Source organism: Tachysurus vachellii, chromosome 12 (assembly GCF_030014155.1).
Source record: "Tachysurus vachellii isolate PV-2020 chromosome 12, HZAU_Pvac_v1, whole genome shotgun sequence".
In the NCBI taxonomy this organism is placed as follows: Eukaryota; Metazoa; Chordata; class Actinopteri; order Siluriformes; family Bagridae; genus Tachysurus; species Tachysurus vachellii.
Window position 1 is genome coordinate 18,947,962 of NC_083471.1, and position 21,696 is coordinate 18,969,657.

General features: G+C 37.6%; 1 protein-coding gene across 3 annotated transcripts in view; it reads right to left on the minus strand.

Annotated features, from left to right (window-relative positions):
- The window catches only part of si:ch211-204c21.1 (disabled homolog 2), a 22,145-nt gene extending 1,036 nt beyond the window's left edge, over positions 1–21,109 (minus strand). The window contains exons 1-13 of one of the 3 annotated variants that reach the window (XM_060882968.1): positions 20,842–21,109; positions 11,127–11,328; positions 6,253–6,401; positions 5,450–5,548; positions 5,216–5,347; positions 5,048–5,131; positions 4,501–4,524; positions 4,343–4,375; positions 3,457–3,519; positions 1,950–2,525; positions 1,017–1,170; positions 371–871; positions 188–264 (exon numbers count right to left, since the gene is read on the minus strand). In XM_060882968.1, coding sequence (XP_060738951.1) covers positions 188–264; positions 371–871; positions 1,017–1,170; positions 1,950–2,525; positions 3,457–3,519; positions 4,343–4,375; positions 4,501–4,524; positions 5,048–5,131; positions 5,216–5,347; positions 5,450–5,548; positions 6,253–6,401; positions 11,127–11,208 — 1,974 coding nt within the window. In that variant the 5' untranslated portion in view covers positions 11,209–11,328; positions 20,842–21,109. Of the gene's footprint in view, positions 1–187; positions 265–370; positions 872–1,016; positions 1,171–1,949; positions 2,526–3,456; positions 3,520–4,342; positions 4,376–4,500; positions 4,525–5,047; positions 5,132–5,215; positions 5,348–5,449; positions 5,549–6,252; positions 6,402–11,126; positions 11,329–15,137; positions 15,302–20,841 lie in introns of those variants that run through there. The other 2 variants (XM_060882966.1, XM_060882967.1) reach the window with 2 other exon arrangements.
- Between the last annotated feature and the right edge of the window lie 587 nt (positions 21,110–21,696).

Sequence of the window (21,696 nt, forward strand, 5' to 3'; positions counted from 1 at the left end):
CGCAGCATCTCATTCATGGAGGAAATGGAAGAATTTACCGGTACAAATCTAGTGAGTGAACATATTACAATGCATACTTGATAATAAATACGTATTCATATATACAACAATGAATCTGAAACCAGGCAAGAGTTGTTCTATTGTAAGATAACAAAATTGTATAACACTACAGGGGAAAAAAACTTACTGGAGTAATTGCTGGTGCTCCAAAAATAGATCCAAGAGGACTATCAAACAGGTTCTGGCCACCGACTTTTAGCGGTTCTATAAAAAGACGACATCTATTAAAACAACTAGCCCAGACTCATGTATATTCACTGCAATTCCAGGTAAATGGAAGGCAGAAAAACAGTTAAATCTGTCTTCTCACCATTCTTAGCCAGGACATTAGGAGGCTTAGCCATTCTAAAATCCTTAAACATTTCCTTTATGTCCCTTTTCTCTTTCTCCCCCAAAGGATCCAGGTCCAAAAAGGCATCAGTGTCCACCTTAGGGGGTTCTTTGACAGGTCCTGCCCGTGGCGGGATCAATGGAGGTGGGCTGGAGCTCTGCTGTTCTCCTGATGTTAGTCCTGAAGTTGAAGGAAAAATGTTGGAATGGAAAGGGTTCCCCAAAGCTGAATGCTGAGTCCAGCACCCATTAGAAGCAGGAGTGTTGTTTTGTCCCCAGGAAGGAAGCTGTGGGGTGGATGAGGTCCCAAAAACTCCATGGTTGCCTCCCCAGTTTTGTACTGGAGTGGTGGAATAGGATGAAGGCTGTGTGAAAGCATTGGCGATGCTGGTATTTGTGGGGAACACTGAAGAAAGGGACTCATTCCATGTGGCTGTACCAAGATTGGAGGAGGAAGATGAGTGTCCAAGAGACAGCCCTCCTTAACAGAGACACAACATGCCACATTTAATTTAACCAGAAGATGGCGCTAGATATAAATTCTCTATTGCATCTGAGATGCCAGAATGAGATGACATTTTAAGAATCAGATGAAAGGACAAATTTGAAAGTTTTGAGGATTTTACCAAGGCCTGTGAGGGTGTCTGAGGTGCTGGTGGTGCTCTTGCTGAAAAAATCAACAGAGCTCACTGGGGTACAGTCTGGTTGAGATGGAGTTGGAGATTCAGACTTGGTGGGTGAAGTGAATGGATCTGAGGCAGCGTTTTCATTTGTTGGCGACTGAGAAGTACAGTAGATAGCAAACCATTAAAAACACTATGTATAGAATACATTTTAGTGTTTTAAACCCAAACGTTGACAGTCATTGATTTCACAAAGGCAGATAAAAGAATTTAAATGCAGCACTCGGTCAGTTCTTACCTAATATTCTCTCATTCACTGAAGCATTAAAAGATCAGATCAAATCATTAGGACAGCATGTAACAGAACCTTGTTCAGGTTTGATCTGATAAATCGGACAATCAGTAAAATAAAAATTACTTTATGTATTTTTTTCAACACAAAAATATTTTAATCAATAAGTAACTAATCTGTACTAATATGTATGGGGGGGAAAATAGATAAAACTATATAACTCCAAGGTCATTACAACCACAAGACTTATGCAGGTATGTCATAGGGTAACCTGATATAGGGTTTGACTTAATGTAATGAAAGATTCAAATCACTTTTAGGCTATTTCATTGACAAAATTCAATCATAGGCATTATGTGCTTATTATATGCTTAAGTTTTAAGACATTGTGGTTTAAGTTATACTTGACTTGCGTACTTAAAGCTTTTTTGTTGGTATAGAATGGACAACCTGTGTGATTCTGCCACCTAGCCATACCATCTCTGTAAATGAGTAGGCAAAAATTCATTTCTAACCATATTACTGTTACTGTATGCAAACAACAGTAAATAAAGGCTCCTAAAGAGATGGTGCTTTTGGAAATTCCATATAAAACAACCTCTTGTTTGTACACTGTGCTTCTGCAAAAGCCTTTCCATCCTCACCTTTACACCCCTCCTTCCCCGGCCAGCTTTTGTGTTAAGAGGTGGAGGGCTTATGATAATAGAATCCTTGGCTTGGTTAACAGCAGCTTCAGGCTTGCTTCCGTTTTCATGCTTCACTCCATTCTGAGCAATTTCTGGTGTCACATTTCCACTGTGGCCGTTCTGTTCCCTTTCTTGTATATTATTTTGAGTCCAGGCATTTGTCTCTGCTTGCCTGCCATCTAGTGGCCACTGGCCATTACTGAGTGTCTGGACCGTCGTCCGGCTGGAGAGCTGGTCAAATTGCTGGCCCAAGTAGTCTGAGTCACCGTTCTTGGGGTCGCCATTGAAAAATTGGTGGGAGTCGGAGTTGTGATTGAGTGCTTGGTTGTTGCTTTTGGTGAAGGGGTCGTCCCGGAAGGGATCTTGGCTGGGGGTGGGGAAGAAGTTGAGCTGAGAGGAGAAGGGGTTCTCAGGCGAGAGGCTGGACTGGGCTCTGAGGGTAGAGGATGAGTTAGTAAATGGATTGCCTTTCACACAGTTCTGGTTGCCGTCTATCTCTGTGGACAGATCTAGCAAGAGGATGTCCTTGGATTCCTGAAAGAAGATAATTGACAAGTCTTATCAGTAAAGAATGGAATACCACTAAGCAAAGTGAATGTAAACACAACACAACACAAAACGTGCAACATGCAAAGATGTGAAAATGTAAAATGTGTTCACGTTATGATGTGTAATCACTGACAATGCCATGCTATGACGATCAACCAGTTCAATACTTGAACTGTCTACACAGACATTGTGTTTATTAGATAGTTACCTGAACAATAACTCTCACGGTTATTGCAATTTAATAGAAAAAAAAAATACACTTCATTAAGACACTAAACATAAAGAAACATGCAAAAAATCATGTCATGTCACATAATTATTATGGTAATTACTAGGATTTTCCACTTTACTGCTTTCCAGATCAATAAATTCATTAATTCTACTCCTACAGCCATAAATCTTTCTACAAACAGGTTCTGACTAATCAACACATTTGCTTATTGTTCTTACAGTCAAAAAATATATATGTTTCATGTGCTAGAACCTTTAACAACTGAGCTTTGTGTAAGGCACAACGTCAGTTATTGTTCTTGGCTTCAGTCAAACTCCACTACTCCCAAAAACCTCAGTTCCTTAAATCTGAGGCCAATTTGACAGTTTGTTAGCGGACCAGAGTCTTGACAACAAGGTCCAAAAACACAGCTGGAGAAGTGAGCGGGAACCAGACATGTCTAATTCATCTGACATACCATGTTTCTGCTAAAAAGCAAGTTGATATAGAACAGAAAAACAAGAATCCTGCTTAGTATTTGATTCTGATCTCTGTACATTTCACATGACATAGTTAGATGTATGACTGGCTCATTTAGATATGACTGGCTCATGACTGGCTCATTTCATAAGTCTAAGGTTGCGGTTATTTTTTAACTCTAACTAGAGTGTTTTACTGGATGGTTCTGTTTTGATTTTGTCTTACCGAAGGAGAGTTCATGTCTGGTGGGGTTGACATGTCTCCAAACAGGTCCAGCTGTTCCACACCCTACAGGGAATGGGGTAGGGAGGACAACCACAACAGAAAACAGGAGATTTTATGATTAAGTGAATACGTGGGGGCCAATCTATGAAAGTCATGCAAACTTTATACAGCCACAAAACAAAGAGAGCTTCAAGTCTTAGTTATTCAAGAAAAGTGAATCTGATCTTTTATTTTTTATACAGTCCAGAAGAAATGACAGGAAGCTGAATAGATATTGTTGGTTTGTGTATATGATTTCCTTTTTTTGTTTTAATTGCTTCAAACTCCCCATTAATGCTTTAGACTTGAGTTGGTGGTAGTTTTTGTTTGAGATTCTTTTGAGCAATTGTGACAGAATAGAGGCTCATCATGTTCATGATTATCAGACTGTTACGCTGCTGTTGTGATGTTGTAAAACCCATCACCTTGAGCTCTAACCATTCACTCATTCATTTTCTACCGCTTATCCGAACTAACTCGGGTCACAGGGAGCCTGTGCCTATCTCAGGCGTCATCGGGCATCAAGGCAGGACGGACCCTGGACGGAGTGCCAACCCATCGCAGGGCACACACACACTCTCATTCACTCACGCAATCACACACTAGGGACAATTTTCCAGAGATGCCAATCAACCTACCATGCATGTCTTTGGACCCGGGGGAGGAAACCGGAGTACCCGGAGGAAACCCCCGAGGCACGGGGAGAACATGCAAACTCCACACACACAAGGCGGAGGCGGGAATCGAACCCCGACCCTGGAGGTGTGAGGCGAACGTGCTAACAACTAAGCCACCGTGCCCTAGCTCTAACCATAAAATACAAAAATATAGCATAACTAATACTTACTTTTCTATTGCCGAGTGAGGCGTCACTTCCATTCTGGGATGAAAACAAACAACTTATTTCAATATTTTTTAATATTGAATGTTCTACTGAATGTAGTACACTTCATTACTGATTTCCAATGCAAATGATTTCCAGGCTCTGTAATGGTAAATACATACCTCTACCACTTTGTTTGTTTCTTCCTGGAGAAAAGATATAATCAGATTAACAATGGACCAAAGATAACACAACATAAGAGATGACTATAACTTCATACAAAAGGTGATATTTCCTTAGTCAACATAGGTTGGGCTGAACATCCAGGTTGGTCTGAATTTTGTTTGGTGCCATAGTAAAAAGGCAAAAAATAAGATAAAATAGTAAAATAATAATAAAAATAAAATAAAATAAAAAAAGGATAATGTGAATAAAATGTGGATTGAGTCATGCTTATTCCAAACACAGTCACTAATGATTACTCTACTATCTGGTGCAAATCAAGCTTTTAGTATGAAACTTGTTTTCAGAAAGACAAACACTGCACTTTTGAGGTGTGCTAAATGTTCTGGATGACTGGCTTAACAGATTTTGTTACTATTTACACAATTCCACATAATAGCTATAATGACACTGTAATAATACTTCCTGAGGTGAAAGCGGTAATTAGAATGCCTGCAGTTTTCTGGAAGTGACCATGTAATAATCCAATATAAAGACAACCTTTACCTTTTTTGAACCTTCGGCTTCTTTTTTCCTCATGTTAAAGATGAGCTGAAAGAGATCCTTCAGGTCAATCACAAGAGGCTCTGCCTGAAAGGAAACACAACTGCTCAGACTTAGAAGGTTTTCAAAATAAGGATGTGAGAGACAAGTCCATAAGAAACCTAATCAGACCTGCTGAGCAGTTTTAATAGCAAAGAACTGATGCTGGCCCTCTGCACCACACACATAGCCGAACGCTCGGTTGTCTGTGACATCTCGAGCTATGAAAGAGATCTTGTTCACAGCATGTTCCATTAGTACTGCCTGCAGAGTTGACATAATATATATAATTAGTGTGGAAATGCAATAAACATATTTTTTAAGTGAGAAAGCAAACAGCTCTGCCGGATGACAACGAAGACTCACCCCTGTCTTCTCTTCTGTAATAGCGATTCCTGAAAGAGAAATGTTCACCCAAACTCTCTGCTTGTGTTTGCCCTGCGACCGAGCAGCTGCTGCCTTGCCCTGAGAAACAGCCAAAAGCATAGACAGAGAAAATACGTTTTCACATCACTGAACTCAAAAGTGCACCAAAATATAACATAGTGTTAAATAAATATTTCTTCATTAACGATTCAGTTGCTTGAAGCTGTTATGATCTGAAATACAAACTATTATGGATGACATAACACACAAAAAAGACCACAGTAACTCCTTGTCATCCATTATTTAAGTTATTTAAGTTATTTAGCTATACTATACTTTACTATAATATTTAATACTTTGTGCAGCGACTAGAAATGGGGCGAAGAAAATAAAGCGCACAACTAGCTACTGTCAAATAAACTGCTGAGAATTGACAATGCAAAATTTGTAATATGTCAAAGTAGTATGTACTATATGTCTAGGATTAATGGTCTTATATTTGTTATATAATAATCTCATAACGATGAGTTACATGAAAATTTGTTCCTTCATTTCTTCAAGATATCTCTACAAGCTAAGATTTTTTCACAGTGCTGTACAAATGCAACCTATTTGAGAGCATTAAAGCTGTTTCTTGAGCATTAAAGAACATTTTACATTTGAATAAACAATTTATTATTAAATTATATTTACATCTATCATTTAACTATAAATTATTAAAAAAACACACACACAATCAGAATACTTTTTTAGAATTTGTTAAAAGAAAAATCTATTTCTTTAAGCATTACAATTTCTCATACCTTCAATTTCATCATGGAGTCTTGGCTCATTTTGTCCCCTCTGGCCTCAGGTACATCGTCCACGCCAATCAGCTTGGCTTTGTACCGAACACCATCACCTTTGAACCTGGCCAGCAGGAACTCGTCTGTTTTCTCCGGAGTAGCTAAAGCTGAAATAGAGATAAGTGTAAGTGCTGATAAATAAAACAAAGACTGAAGACTTGAACTAATTTTGTTGTTTGAAGATTTGAATAGTTTAGACATAAAGATATCAAATATGTCACCCAAATTCTGGTTCTTATAGTATGTTACAATGAGATCTGGTCCTCTTATCTTTGTCATAACCATTTAATCTGTATATATCTATATTATTTTAGAGCATTTCTAACCAAATTCCACTCCTTATATATTCATATTGACTATCTAGCTCCAATCTGATCAAGACTTGTTTTTGTGCCTAGCTACAGTACAACAACCAATCATGCATCGGTCAATCAATCGTCTCACTTTCACTCCACAGAACTGTATGAATTCCAACATGAACACGAATACTAGATTACACTAAAGTCCGAATCCACATGTAAAACCTCAAATCTCAGTCTTTTCTGTTATCCGTTAACAAACTGATAAAAGGATAACACATTATGTAATTTTGCTCCTAATTGATTACTTTGAGAAACCATATACAGAGGGAAAAGAGATGTATCTCTTGAAAGCATTAAATGAAAAGACAATATTTTACATCTGCGGATTAACTGTTTTTGTACATCAGCGGATTAACTGGCTTGACACCTGGAACCACACCACACATGAATTTATGGCTCCATAGCCAAAAAAGAACCAGTGGTTTTGTAAGGTATTCTGCTGTAACTTGTAAATCCAACAAAATTTTAATTTATAGAGTTATGTATCTTATGTAGACCAAAGGGAATTACAAAGCAGAAAGTACAAACTGTTCACAGCAGCATGTTTATACTGAAACAAAATGCTGAGTGTTTCTTGGCCGAGTCCCCTCTGTTTGATAGTTCAAAAGGGGAGATAAGGTCTTCTGTAATTCCCACAACCCATCATTATGTTAGGTGGTTATTAGGCACACTCTGTAGTTCACTTAAAGGTCTTCTTATGTCAATGACTTTGATTTAACTGATTCATGTGGTCAATGTTAATTAACTGGCTCAAAACCGGTCAGAAATACACCTTCGTAATCCAGAACTCTTTTATGGTGTTTGGCCATGCACAGTGGTTTTTAGAGACTGTCTTTCAATATGATTCAATTCGGGTTGATATGATTAGATTCAATTCAATCCAACGTAATTCAGCTAAACATCTTGACAGAAATTAAGCTAGATTTCAATTCATAATGAGCAATACAGAGGCAGCAGTTGCAAAGAAAACTTTAGACATAAGGCATTACATTTGAGAAGGCCTCCCTTTTCTGTGTGACTCCTAGACTCAGAATCATTACAGTATATAGTTTTACATTTACAGATTTACATTTTCCTCTTTTATGCATTTGAGCAATTGAGGGTTAAGGGCCTAAAGTCAAAGACCCAGGAGTGGCAGCTTGGTGGCTCTGGGATTCAAACTCACAACTTTCCGATCAGTATGCCAACACCTTAAGCACTGAGCTACCATTACCCTCAGTTTTAAAAGAGAAAAGACAGATGGTATGCATGTTTTAATAGGATTTTAAGTATGGTTAAGATGTTCAGTAACATATTGCTTTTATTTTACATTTATATTTGACAGCAAAGAAATCAAACCTTCTTCAGTCAGCATTTTCTATTCCATGCTTAAAGGCAAGTGCGTATGTGTGTGTATGTGTGTGTGTGTTATCTTTATTGAGATCACTTCCACAGTGTGATCTACTCACTAGCTGATTTATCTGTTTCAAGCCTATAGTATTTTGGGATAGAGTCTCTCTTGCTATGAGGCATAGCTTTTCTGCCATCTTTCGCTTTCATCTTATTTAATTTATTTGTTTTCTCCCTTTCTCCTCTCCCTTTGCACCCTCTCTTTCTTTGCATCTCAGCTAATTTTGTTGGGGTTCTCCACTCGAATGTCTGCCCTGTTTAGATGGCAGGGGCGGTGAGAGGGAGTGAAAGAATGGGTATAGCCAGACAGTTTGTGAACAAACTAAGGGATGCTATTGACTTTCAACACATGCAGGGATTCAACAGGCTGGCAGTTCCCCCCTTATTATCAACGGGACACAGGACAACCCCCACACCAATGAATGTGCAGGCCTCTTTCAGTCAATTCCTCCCCTTTTAAACAGATCAGACATCAGACACAACTTCCTTTGATGCTTTCGTCAGTGAAATAAGATGGAAGGCTTGGTGAAGTGTGCCTAAAAAAATTAAGATTTTAGTTCATTTTCAGTTAGTTAGACAGACAACAAACATAAAATAACTCTCTTCACTCATCCTATGTGTCCAAAACAATTCATAATTATCTTTAGAGAAAGCTGTGAATGTGATTGTTGATTTCTCTAAAATTCATATTAATAAAGGTTACTGGTCACCATGTAACAGCTCCCTAGAGAGTTTCTGTATGAGTTTCCTCAGGGAACGTCAGTTTCCTTTCACCTACTAGAAACATACCTGTAGGAGACCAGTCCATGCTAAATTGTGTAAAATTGTCTAAAAGTGAGTGAATGATTGGGTGTCCAATCCAGAATATATTCTTGCCTCACGTTCCAACGGTCCAAATCCATCAAAGCACTGTCCAATACAAAGCACTTACTGAAGATGAATGAATGAATAAGTAAATGAACAAATGAATCAATGAATCAGAGTCAGTGATATAAAAGAAAAAGTGAATAGCTCCCTCCTCATAAATGGAGTATGATGTTGCAATGGTGAAACATTACTGCTTCTTGTCTACAAACACTACCTCATTGAGCATGTTGTTTATGATGTCACCCCTGACCTGTTAAAGGCCTTGTGTGCAAGACAGCATTATTTGAAGACTAAACATTTCCCACCGCGGTCCTGATATGAGGTGCTTTGACGTTAGCAAGTGACAACTACCTAGAACTCTAGCTATTTACAAATGGGTCTGCTGATAAAGCAAGTGATACCAGTAGGCTTTTTTTTAGCAAATGTAAAACTGGAGCAGTCACACCACAGCTGGAACACATCGGATTTGTCTTGTGGTCTTCGGAAAACTAAAGCAAGCTAGTAAAAACAAAACAAAACCTATTCAACTTATATGATCTAGCTACATTTGTTTTCTGAATCGGAAATGCATTACTGAATGAACTATCCAGATGCACTTTGTAACCCAAGTCATTGTTAAGAGCTTTAGTGAAAAGGGATCATAAACAGACAGGCTGGGGAGGGATTTAAACTCGCAGCTGGAAGATATTGTGAAGACAACCCTAATGGAATCCATCACCGGTGCACTCCTCCGCTACGAGCAAGCCTGGCAAAGACAAACAATATCACTATGCACTAGGTCCAGCTTAACAAAAAGAAAATCCAGAGAACTTTTGGGTCAAGGAGGCCCACAAAATCCTGCATAGAGGTTTTTAATGTTCTGCTTTTTAGCAGCATTGAATTTTCTAGAATTATTTTCTTTAACCTCATATATTCTTAATGTATTATTCAGTTATTTAACTTAAGTAAATAATAAAACAAGGGGTATACTGTTACAAAAAAATTGGCAACAAGTAACAATTTTTACTGAACAATGTCAGGTCGCAATTTTCATTTAGATGTAGTTAAATGTTAAAGTGGAATGCCATTTAAACAACATAGCAGCTGTTCCCTCACCGGGCTCTCTGTTCTCTCTCTTGAAATTGAAAAGACAAAAAAGAAAACTGCAGCTTTTCATATTTATGAAAAAACACAGAGCTCTCCACCCTCGAGACGTGTCGTTATACTTAAAGTTACAATACTAGCTCTCAGTGTCACTGGAGATTCCTTCCAAAAACGTTTCTTCACAGAAAACTCTACCATGTCAATGATTACACATTTGTTAATTTGTTCATGTGGCACAGCCATTATAAAAGTACTGAAACAATAATGTATCAGAACATACACATTAAACTAGACCATATGATATACACCTCTAACCAATCAAAATCAGCAAATCAACAGTCTACTATGTTCAGCAGTATGAAGCATTATTCAGTAACTACTTCAACATACCCAGTAAATACTGTGAAACTATTTAAAATGTACGTAGTAACAAGAATCAGGAATATACAGATGGACCTGTAAACAGGTCTTGGTAGATATAAATGCGTCAGAGCTAAAAGCATTTCAGATAGCTATTTTAGGATCCGGATGTTCTGTAGAATACGTAATGAACCATAATGAACACACTTGCCTCAAAATAGTGTGAATACTTCAAGCATTATTTGACGTCTGTGGTTTATTTGGACCTACACCCAGTCATACTGACGGCCTTCTGTTTTTCCCAAGTATAGGAAAAAAAAAGAACAAGAAAAAGAGAAGTCCTGTATTCGTCAAGCTGAATGGAGTTTCTGTTAAACATTTAAAAGTCTGACCATTCAGGTGTTCCTCTATGTAAGAAAGCCAGTATAAACATATATTTAAAAATGGGTGATATTAGTGACCTAATAAATAGTTCTACCATCCCTGATGTTTTCCTGCATGACAGGAAAACAACAGCCAACAAAAAATGACAGCTGTTTCTTTGGAAAAGGGAAAGAAATTACAAAAGAAAGAGGATGTGTTACGCAACACTAAACCACAATCCTAGAGAGAAGCTCCATACATCAAACACGAAAACCTTAAATAAACCAGATCTTTCCATCAGATTTCAAATCCTGACCCCCAACGATGCAGTAAGAAAAATAAACTGTTTGCAAATTCCATTAGCATGTACCATGTTGTAACATCTCAGCACCGAGCATGTTCACATACCCTTCTTCTTCTCTTTCTTGGAAGGCGTCTTCACGGGTGCCTGCTCTGCTGGAGGCATGCCGGACTCCACCTCTGCAGACATTTTTTGAGGCCAGCCTCTCGTGACGGGGTGATCGAAAGCAGCTCTCTGTCCTTTTCTCCACTGCGTAGTGTGCTCGCTACAGCCTGACTCAGCAGTGGGTCATGTTCAGCAAAGCATGAGCTAGGGGGACATGAGAGAAGAAAAGAATTTAGGGAGAAAAGAACAAAAACCTAAACATGGTTGAGAGAATAAAACAATAAACTGTTTGGGGAAAATGGAATTAGGGCTTCACTGTTATTTCATAAGACCAGTAAAATTAAGGTTTCATGCGTGAAGCTGACAACAATGAAGCTGGTGAACTGATAATATCTCTTTTTTAAGAAAACCACACTCATCCGTCACTCAAAGCATACTGTAAAACACTAGGTGACTGCTAACAACTTGATTCGTAACTTTGTGTTCATAATATGAAAAATCAGGGGTAACATGCCTTGCCTTTTTTAAGTGAATACCCATTTATCTTTTATATAAAATCTCCTGACAGAAAAGGATTACAAATGCGCTTTCTAAAAATATCACATAAGCCATGATATGCCACATTATTCATTTATGTGGCAAATACAAATATAAAATGAGGCTCTATACTTCCTGTAGCCATCACCATAAGGACACTATTTAAAACAAAATTATGCTCACGACGAAGATACTTGTCTTTAGAAATGCTAATCTTGCAATTTTCTTACCATTCAGTTACAATAGTGCAAAATGTGGAAGTTGTGTAGTGTTGCAAAATTGGGGAATCTTGCTGTTATATGAAGTAATGCTAGCTTCCATGGCAAAGTGACAAAGATCTCTCTTTAACTGACAATAAAACTTCTAAAACTGTGATTCCTCACAGGACAGCCATACTTTGGACTGAAAACAACATTCAGTATAACAAATTTTCAACAGTTCTGACACTAAGTTCCTTATTATTTCTCTTTGGTTCTTAGCAAAGTTGCTTAGAGTGTGATATTAGGATGAAATCATACTATTAGTTTATTTAATTCTTACCACTGGTAAACAGCAGACCATTCAGTTTTGCCAGTAAGGTTTCCAACATTTTTGCTTCAAAACAAAGGTGAAATATTTACCTTGTTTTTGTCACTATTGTTCCCCAATCAATTTGTATCTTAGAAAGTGATCAAGTGTCAAGGATTTGAGTTGAAAGCAGGCACAAGTGCGGGATTATATCTTAATAAAACACAAACGATACAGAAAACCTAGTCCAGAGACACCACAATTATGAACAATGATCTCAAGGCAAAAGACATACACAGACTGAAACATACATATTAAAAACTACAAACAATAACAAAAGACAAAAGCTGGGTCATGTGTGCTGTGCAAGATGTGACTTAAATACTAATCCTCATTAAAACCAAAATGTGAACTAGGTGTGATCAGTCATGTGAGATGAGCTGGTGAGGTACAGTGGCTGATCAGAATTGTAGTCATGTGCAGTTTTTGGGGTAACAATGGCAAAACCCGGCTAATGCAAGCAATCAAATTTTGTAAATGTTGTAGTTTTTCTTCGTTTTTTTTTTTTTTTGTAAGGTGTTGATAAGTTTGCTCTTTTAATGCTGTGAGAAATCAATTCCCTTATTATAAGCTTTCTTTTAGAAATATAGATAGATAGATAGATAGATAGATAGATAGATAGATAGATAGATAGATAGATAGATAGATAGATAGATCGCCATTTTTTTATACTGGTTGCAAATTATAAATAATTTATAATATATGCAACAGCAATTAGCTTATAAGCAATGGCAGAAATCAGATGCTGATGCAATGACACATACAGAAGCTGAACAAAGCTATTGAATTTCGTTGCATCCATAATGGCTGTGCTGTTCTGCTATAAGAATATGTTTTCCATTGTTTATTACACCACACCAAACATTCAGCTAGCTTATCTCTCCAAACACTTTTTCATGTTTCCTCTGTCCTAACAAAGCCATTGTTTAACGAGCACTGCAGCGGTTATAAATTCTCTGAGCTTGAATAACCGTGCTGCAGTCGTTTTCAGTTTGTCTTAATGGGAACTGTAATGCAACAGTCAGATTTCCTTTCCATAATCTATACCACACCTTAAAGAAATTAAAAAGGGTTACATTACTGTATTGTTATAAATATGTGTTAAAAACCTAAGCAAGAAGAAGCTAAAGGAAATTTTTTTTTTTTTTTAAATAAAAATGATGGTATTAGAGCAGATAAAAGAACATATGCTGTCAGTATTCTTTGCCTTGGTATTCAAGCTATTAAAAATGTCACCAAATATGTGGATAAAGGAAATGGGAGCTTCCCTTGCATCTGGGATCCATAGAGTCTCCACCTTACTCAGAACATTGGCTGATTGTTTTCTTGCGCTTGTTTTCAATCTTGAAAATCAGAGCAAGACCTTTGCACAAATATTTTGGGGTGTTTTCCTTTTCGCCCGTGTCAACTTATTTAAGAGAAGGAAATTAATGTCAATTCTAGAAATAGACTCCTCTGTTCCCAGTGAAAGCAGTGGAACAATCCTCATTAATCTCAGAGTACTGAAACACCGGGTTGGTAGCTGTGGTGTGAGTTTTGACTAATCAGAATGAAATGTTCCCAGAGTTTAAGAAGCAGGATTTACAAATCCTCGTCTAAACACACGAATTGGATTGCATTGCAAAACTGCCTGTTGGATTGCCTTGTTTTTACGAATGAGTAATTCCCGGAACACAAGTAGCAACAAACTTTCCTGAACATTTCCCAAAATGGAATAGGTCATCTTTTATTATCTTACAGCCTCTTTCCTTTCCTGTGCTTTTTCAGGCTGGGTGACCATAAGCACTTTTCTCTCCTACCTGACATTAACACTTCCTCTTGCATGCTATAATCAGCTGCACCTCACTGAGCAGTAACTGACCCACAACCACAGCTTTTTTTAGCAGGTAATGCATGTAAATTTAGCTGCGAGTCTATAAATGATTAGATTAGATTATAAAGAGAGCTGCTGCTACAGACTCAACCACGCCTGCTCTATCTATGGTGTACAAAACAAAATATTCCACAATCATCATGTGGCCAAGAGTTAGATCCATTGAGAGAATAATACTTTCTTAGAAATTGTACAAACCCGTTGATACACATAATCCTCTAAAGCTGTATACAAAGATGTTTCTTATTGAACTCTTGCTGGAAGCATACACACCATAATCACGCCTGACAGCTGGTACCAGTCTGTGACAGAATTTCAGGAGAATTTCATGAAGCAGAGCTGCATTCTTATACGATGAATGCTAACTGTTATTAGTTGCAGATATTTAGAAATAGCATACAATCGCTTGAATAACTGAAAATATTGAGCTGAATATTTAACCTTCTAATTTAATTACCTAATGAGTAAAGAATCATGGAATCCCATGGCTTGTTTCGTCATATATTTTTAAAATGTTTTGGATTTCTTGTTTTTCCTTCAACGTCACAGAAATAAACTCATTTAACCCGACTCCCATATAAACTTTATAGTAATTTAGCACCACCCATTCACTTTATAACAGATACGCACCTCTTTTTTTTTAAGATTTGCTAATCTATCTGTCAGTTCCACAAATAGCTATCAAGTCATTTGCCTGTTTTTTTGCTGTTTTTTTTTTAACAGTTTTACATGTGTATATCACATGGTGTATCTTACTTCCATTCAATCTGAACAGCAGTCATTTACATAAATTCCGAGGGATTACGAGGGTTTATGACCCACAAAATGGCTTCTGAATTGTGATTTGATTCCCTGTGTTGATGTAGTTCCTTGTGAAAGGGAAATCAGCATGCTGAGTAACGGTATTCTGAAGTGCCTGACTGAATTAATGCCAATATGGGCCAAAATACGCCACACCCCTTTCAAAAATACACAAACCTGATAGTAGCTTAAATATTGAGAAAAGCAAAGAGATTAACAAGAGCTTTGTACTTACTCTTACTGATAGATCCATCCCAGTAGTGTAGAAAGATGGAATCATGTTGTCACTCAGTTTGAGGAAACAACATATTCCGATGTTGAAGAACCCTAAATTAGCAAAACATCTTCTGACATTAAATGCCACATAACCACAACTTCATACAAATTTCACCTTATTCCACATCAACACTTAACATTTCAACAAAGGGATGTAAAGACAGGGAACAGTGTGAAAGAAGACACGCAGCCAAAAAGTGCACCTGCATACCACATTACTGCTAACAAGCTACTGATCAAGAGCAAGAAGCGCCTCGGGGTGGAATATATATGTTCTAAATCTGAATGATCACAAAATTTGGACTGTTTTTCCTGTAAGTGACAAAACACATATCTGAACAGAGAATTTTTCAAACTATTCTTTTAAACATTTTTTAAAACATACTATTGTATGGTGGGCTTAACACGCAGAGACAAGTACAGCTCTGAAACACCGATTTTAATTTCAGAAGAACATCTTAATAGACCTTTTACAACAGCTCTCTTCACTCAGGGACACTATGCCTCAAAGAATTGTTTAGAAGTCACTTGGAGACATGAATTTCATTTAAACCCTCTTTCCTCAGATTCCAGGGAATCTGGGAATTTTCCAGGGATCTCCTGGTTATATCTAAGCCCCCAAATCCAACATCTATATTTACACCTAGTTTCTGGTCTGATATGACCTCCAGCCGTCCAGGATCTAGTTCCTGAGTAGAAAGTGAACAAGACGGCCAGATCTGAAGCCACCACTCTGAGGATCCTTCCATTGAAGGAGAACAATGAGTATACAGTAAACAGCAGCTTTTCTCTTCCCTGGCTCCATGCCTCTCTCTTCACACAGGCTGCACAGATCCCTAAATACACACATCAAGAAAAAAAGGCTGGAATCCGAAACACATCTACCTCAGCCCTGTGCCAGGAATGTTTCACAGAGGACAAGTCTCCGAACAAAAAGTATCTCAGTGGGTGTAGAGTGAACAGTTACCCCAAACTAGGCAGCAAAGGTTACAGGAAGGTCTGAGGCCACATTTATTTGATTCCCTAGAGACTGTACCTTAGAATTAAACTGTTAAAGAAAGCAGAAATTGCAACGAGGTAGCAATTAAGCTAGCACCAAAATTAAAGTAGCCTTGTTTGCACAAGTTACAGTCTTCTTCAAGGACAACATATGCCAGAGTGACAATACACACATAATGAGAGGTTTGTATTTTGGAGTGAAAAAACAGCATTTTTTTATACAACAACAGCTAACTTATAGAGTGGATGGGAAAACATTATGTTACAATTTGTGGAATTATTGAACCCAGCTTTGTGTACTCAACCGATAACATTGTTTTTCATTAACATTGTATTTCATTATTTTCAGACACAGAAACTAAAATCTCGATTGTCAGCCCGTACCCATACCCATCCGATATAGCTTTCTTTTCAAAGCAGCTGTAAATTTTAAAAAAGCTATAAATTGTTTGTCACAATAAAGCTTATTCGTACTTATCATATATATAATAAAGTATAATAAAATGAATCCTAATAAAAAAAAGGTCATGTCCCTTTATATGTAAACACTTCCCATTTCAAAAAATCCATATATCCGATATGTTGTCTATATTATCCAAGACGTCTTTCCTAGTATTGTTCTGATTTCAATGCCGGGTATTAGATCAATGCCATCTTTAGTTTTCACACTTCCAGACCTTAAAATAACATGTACTTAAGAATGTGTTAATGTTTAAAAATTCAAAATGAGTATATAGATTGTGTATCTGCTCTGAATAACTGCTACAGGTTTAAAGAAGTTCTGGCCATGTTGTTAAAAAGCAAGGACTGCCAAGTTATTTCCAGTCAACAATTAGTCATCCATAACTGAGATCTAGAGGCATGTAAATGAGAAAATAAGAAAATAAGGATAGATGATTTCCACAGAGCACATTCTGGAGAGTTGCCATGACTCCCACATGCTCCTTAGACAGGTACTGGCATAACTGTTCTACTTTGAGTTGTTATAGTCTGGCTTTACACAGCAAACACACAATCCATCACCAGAGACACAAAATCAAACAAAATGGAGGGAAGACAAACACATATAAATAGCTTTTGGTGAATTCTTCTGTTCAGTTTACTAGTCACAAGCTTACATCAAATGATGAGCATAGAATATCCTTTTTTTTTACAATCCAGTCAAATAGACTGTATAGCTTAAATATCTCTGATATAGCAGAACCATTTACAAAGTTCACATAAGCAAAAACATCACCAACAAATAACATTAGCATATGTCGTGCTGATCCAATAGAGTGAGATGCCGTTAATTTAGCAAACTTAAGCTATATCTATAAAAGAAGTAGTTTTACAATTACCAGCTGTGGCTCATCTGTTGCAATGTAGAATTTTATCTTTTATCCTGTCCATCTGTAGAAAGGACCACCACAGGAACATTCGAACCAGTGCAATACACACTAGCATTTAAATAAATGATCATTTATGATGAGAACCGTACACCTCCTAAATGCTATCAGCTCTGTGGTGGTCCTGTGGTGGTCAGGCTGCCAAATTGTCCATTGCAACAGATCATAGAGATACAGCTGAACAGAACTACAGTCATACAGTAAATATATACCTGTGCACCTATCTGGGAGGTGCAGGTAATAACTGCAATTTAACATTTAAATAGTAACATGATAAACATAGCTTTTCATTACAGTGACGTCTATAACTGCTTAGGATAATCTCCCCCAACACAACCCAACCCCACCCACCCCCAACCCCCACTGTAAAATCTACCAAAAGCAGTTGTTAACATAACTCCCCCAAATTTATATTGTTTTTACTCACGATAAAATGAACTAAGTCTCATTCCATGGGAAAAGGACAGTGTATAACAGTTCCCACAGTAAGTAGAGACTTTAATTTATGGAATAGTGAACAGTGGACAAAGATAACAAAATAGTTTTAAGCTGTCATCTTGTGTGGCCTTAAACGTCAGTGGTGTTGGAGTTTAAAAACATAACAACACCAAACACCAGACAATGCCAATTTACATTGCCGACTTTTGTAAAATGATTGTGTTTACTTTAACTGGTAGTGAGAAAGTCAGCTCTGGCCATTTGTTTTCAATTATACTGTATATCCTTTTACAGTCTCACAATGAACTATGGGATGGAATTGTTTGGGAAACTCCTGACAAAGTGTTAGTGGGATCCAGTCCTCCTCAATTCTACATGCCTCAACAAATGGGTTTGAGGTGATTAAGGAGTAAATAAAGTAGAGATAACCTTTTTTAAATACGATTTTCAATTCGAGTCAGTCATTGAGTCAGTACAAATTTGCAAGTGTAAGAACATGTTGGGTCACCATTACAAGAATTCTTTACACCAAATAGGTGTTAAGGACAAATATTTTTGTCAAAAAGAGTTACAAAAATTACACAAGAACATTTACTCAAAATGTTACACAAACTGAGCAGAATTCTAGCTTCAATATATTGATATGATGATGAATATTTATATGAAATGGAGGTCAAGCGTTATCCTCTCTTACAGCTTTAAAGTGAAGAAAACAAATGGTTCCACATCTGGTCTCAACTCTTTTCTCTTTTTTTTCCTACCACAGAGCAATGCAGAACTTTAAGTGATTGTCCAGATTTTCATTCTTCCTTCACAAGAGGGGGAAAGTGGGACACAAACAAACAGGCAGTGCAAAGGTCATTTACCACAGCATGTGGCCTCCCTACTGAAATACAGCTCTTTGCGTAAAAAAGATACCACGACTTCTCTAGTGACCTGTATATGTTGCCAATGAAAGACAATAGTACTACTTTTCTTCCATTCATACAGACAAAGAAAGACAACCAAAAAAAATTCAAATGAGAAAAGTTTCTTAAGTCCTGTACTCTGAATGGGACCTTGCATTATTTTATTTGTCCTTGCTGAACTTTCTTTACCAAACTTTATTTTCCTTCTACTGAGAGGTGGATAGCCTAGGAGAAATGCTTCAGAGCATGCCAAAGTGAAGGAATGACTCAAGGAGGGAAATTAAGTCGAGCGCCAACATCTGGTTCCAATAAAACTGCACGCATTGTACCAAAAGTGAAAAAAATTCAAGTGTCTTGCTCTGAGTCATACTCAAACATTGCTATTTCCCCCCAAAAATGTGATTTCACTTCTTACAACTTGGTTAAACACATAGTGATGACTTGTGTTTAAACACCTTACTCAGCTAAGATATTTAGGGGTGTTTAGATGGGGTGTGGTTACTTTCTGTGAGATTACATCTTTATCTCTACATCCCTGGCCATTTGTGGAGCCACAGGGCGAAAATTAGCATTTTCCCTTGACATTTTTTTTGGGCAATGTTTACCTTACACAACTCCAAACTGTTTGAATTCACTTTAAAACTTCCATGTTCTGTCAGCTCCTTATGACATGGAGTTCCTTGAGTTTGCAGTGCCATTTCCTCCATTAGATGGAACATGAAGGGTGGCGAGGTAGTGGGCAAAGACAGAAAAGACAGAAAGAGAGAAAACTGCCATAATTATGGTTATTTCTAGGCCTCCCTGGCATTTTTTCACCCCTCCTACTTGCTCTTCCTGTCATCTCTCATTTCTCTTTCTTTCTACTTTTCCACATCCTGGACTGCTATAAAGTTCCAGGTCTACACACACACACACACACACACACTCACATTCCTGCAGACTTAGATCATTACTGCAGTCAGTGAAAAAGTGTTTGTACACAATTTTCTCTTAAAATAAACACCATAAGAAGACCCTGGTCCATGTTTTAACAATAGGTGGTAGGTTATTCAGTAACAAGTAAAGTTCTTGTCTTTTGTGAACCAACACAGTAGGTAGAACCTAAGACAGAATATAGGACAAGGAATTGACCAATTAACCAATGTGTATTTTCTTGATGAAGGTTATCAGGACTAAGTCTTTTCCTAGGTTGTTCTTTACAATCCAAAACAGTTGAGTTTTTTTAATGCTATAACTACAGAATGAATCCTCAGGCTTGTTAATTAAGCTTGACGCATCATGTATGAATAGATCAGAATACAGAGACTGACAATTTGTGAAGCAAGAGCTTGACAATTCCTGGAGGTAAACACAAAACTCATAAAGGGATGGTGAACTAGGCTTTAACACACACTACATTTGATCACACCCCGGGCAACATTTTTGAGCTCGCGCCTGGCACGCGATGTGAAACCCAGTCCTCATACACACGCGTCGTGACGAGCAAGAATAGCAAAGCTTAAAGGTCAAAATGTGGCAAAACGATGATGTCAAAATATAGCACACAAGCATTGGGGCAAAACAGACCGGTCGTTTCGTGTGTCATATGTAAATAACGCGTTACAGACGGACAGGATTGATAGGGAGCACCGTTTAAGGCTGTGCTGTTGGTGAGATATGTGGCTGCGTCCTATTCATGTCGGGTGGTGACTATATTTCTAGCCTAAAATTAACATGTTGCATGCAAAGGATACAATTCAATAAAGACATGGACCACAATTAAACTCGCAATATTATAAGAGACGATTTTCTTTCCTGGGGCGTCTTATTTTAAATGCATTTATATATGACAGGTTGTCTAATGGTTCGATTTGGTCATGAGAAAATCGTGCAGTATTTTTTTCCCCCAGGTTAAAATACACAAGTAGGTTCTAGTCATCGTTGTACTCACCGACGTGTTGTTACCCAGTGGTGCTTGGACCATGCATAGTCTTCACTGCTGCAACCGTGGAGCAGATGGCTGTGTTTGAATAACCCAAAGTGCAGTCGGTTTGAATGAGATTAGATAATATGAGATGAAATGATATACGATGAGATGAGATGAGATGAGTTGTGGGAGTCAGATGTTAGCAGCTCTACACAGCTCTGCTCAGGAATGTGCTGTGATGTTGCAGCAGCGGCTCGAGACGCAGTGACTCCCCCACAGAGTGCCGCCTTCAGCACGGCTTCCAGTTAACTCTGTAAGAGCCGGAGCGCGCGTACACTACACCAAGGTACTGTATAGTGTCCAGACAGACTGACAGACAGGCAGACAGACAGGAAGGAAGAGAGGCAGACAGACACAGGGACAGACAGACTGCTTGGTAATGTGTTCCAGTGGGAAGTTCAGAAATAAAATAAAATGCTCTGTAATGGCAACAAATAGATTTGCAGAATATAATTGTACACATTTCAATTATAAGCCTAATATTTTGTTTAAAGGATAATATATATATATATATATATATATATATATATATATATATATATATATATATATATATATATATATATTTTTAGGGTGGTATTTTTAAGTTGTGATTTAACAGGAGTTATTCTCCAGCTTTCACTGCTGCAGCTAGAAATGTGTTTCATATGCTGATGTCACTGCTGTCTGTCAACAGAACAACATGCACATTGTACATAAAGCTGTTTTTTTTTGGTTACATGTCTTCAGTTTCTCTTGGCAAGTCATAGTCTATGGGCATGAGTAAAAAAGTTCTCCAAGTTTTAGGGTGAACAACTTTATTAGGAGTTTGCATTCTCA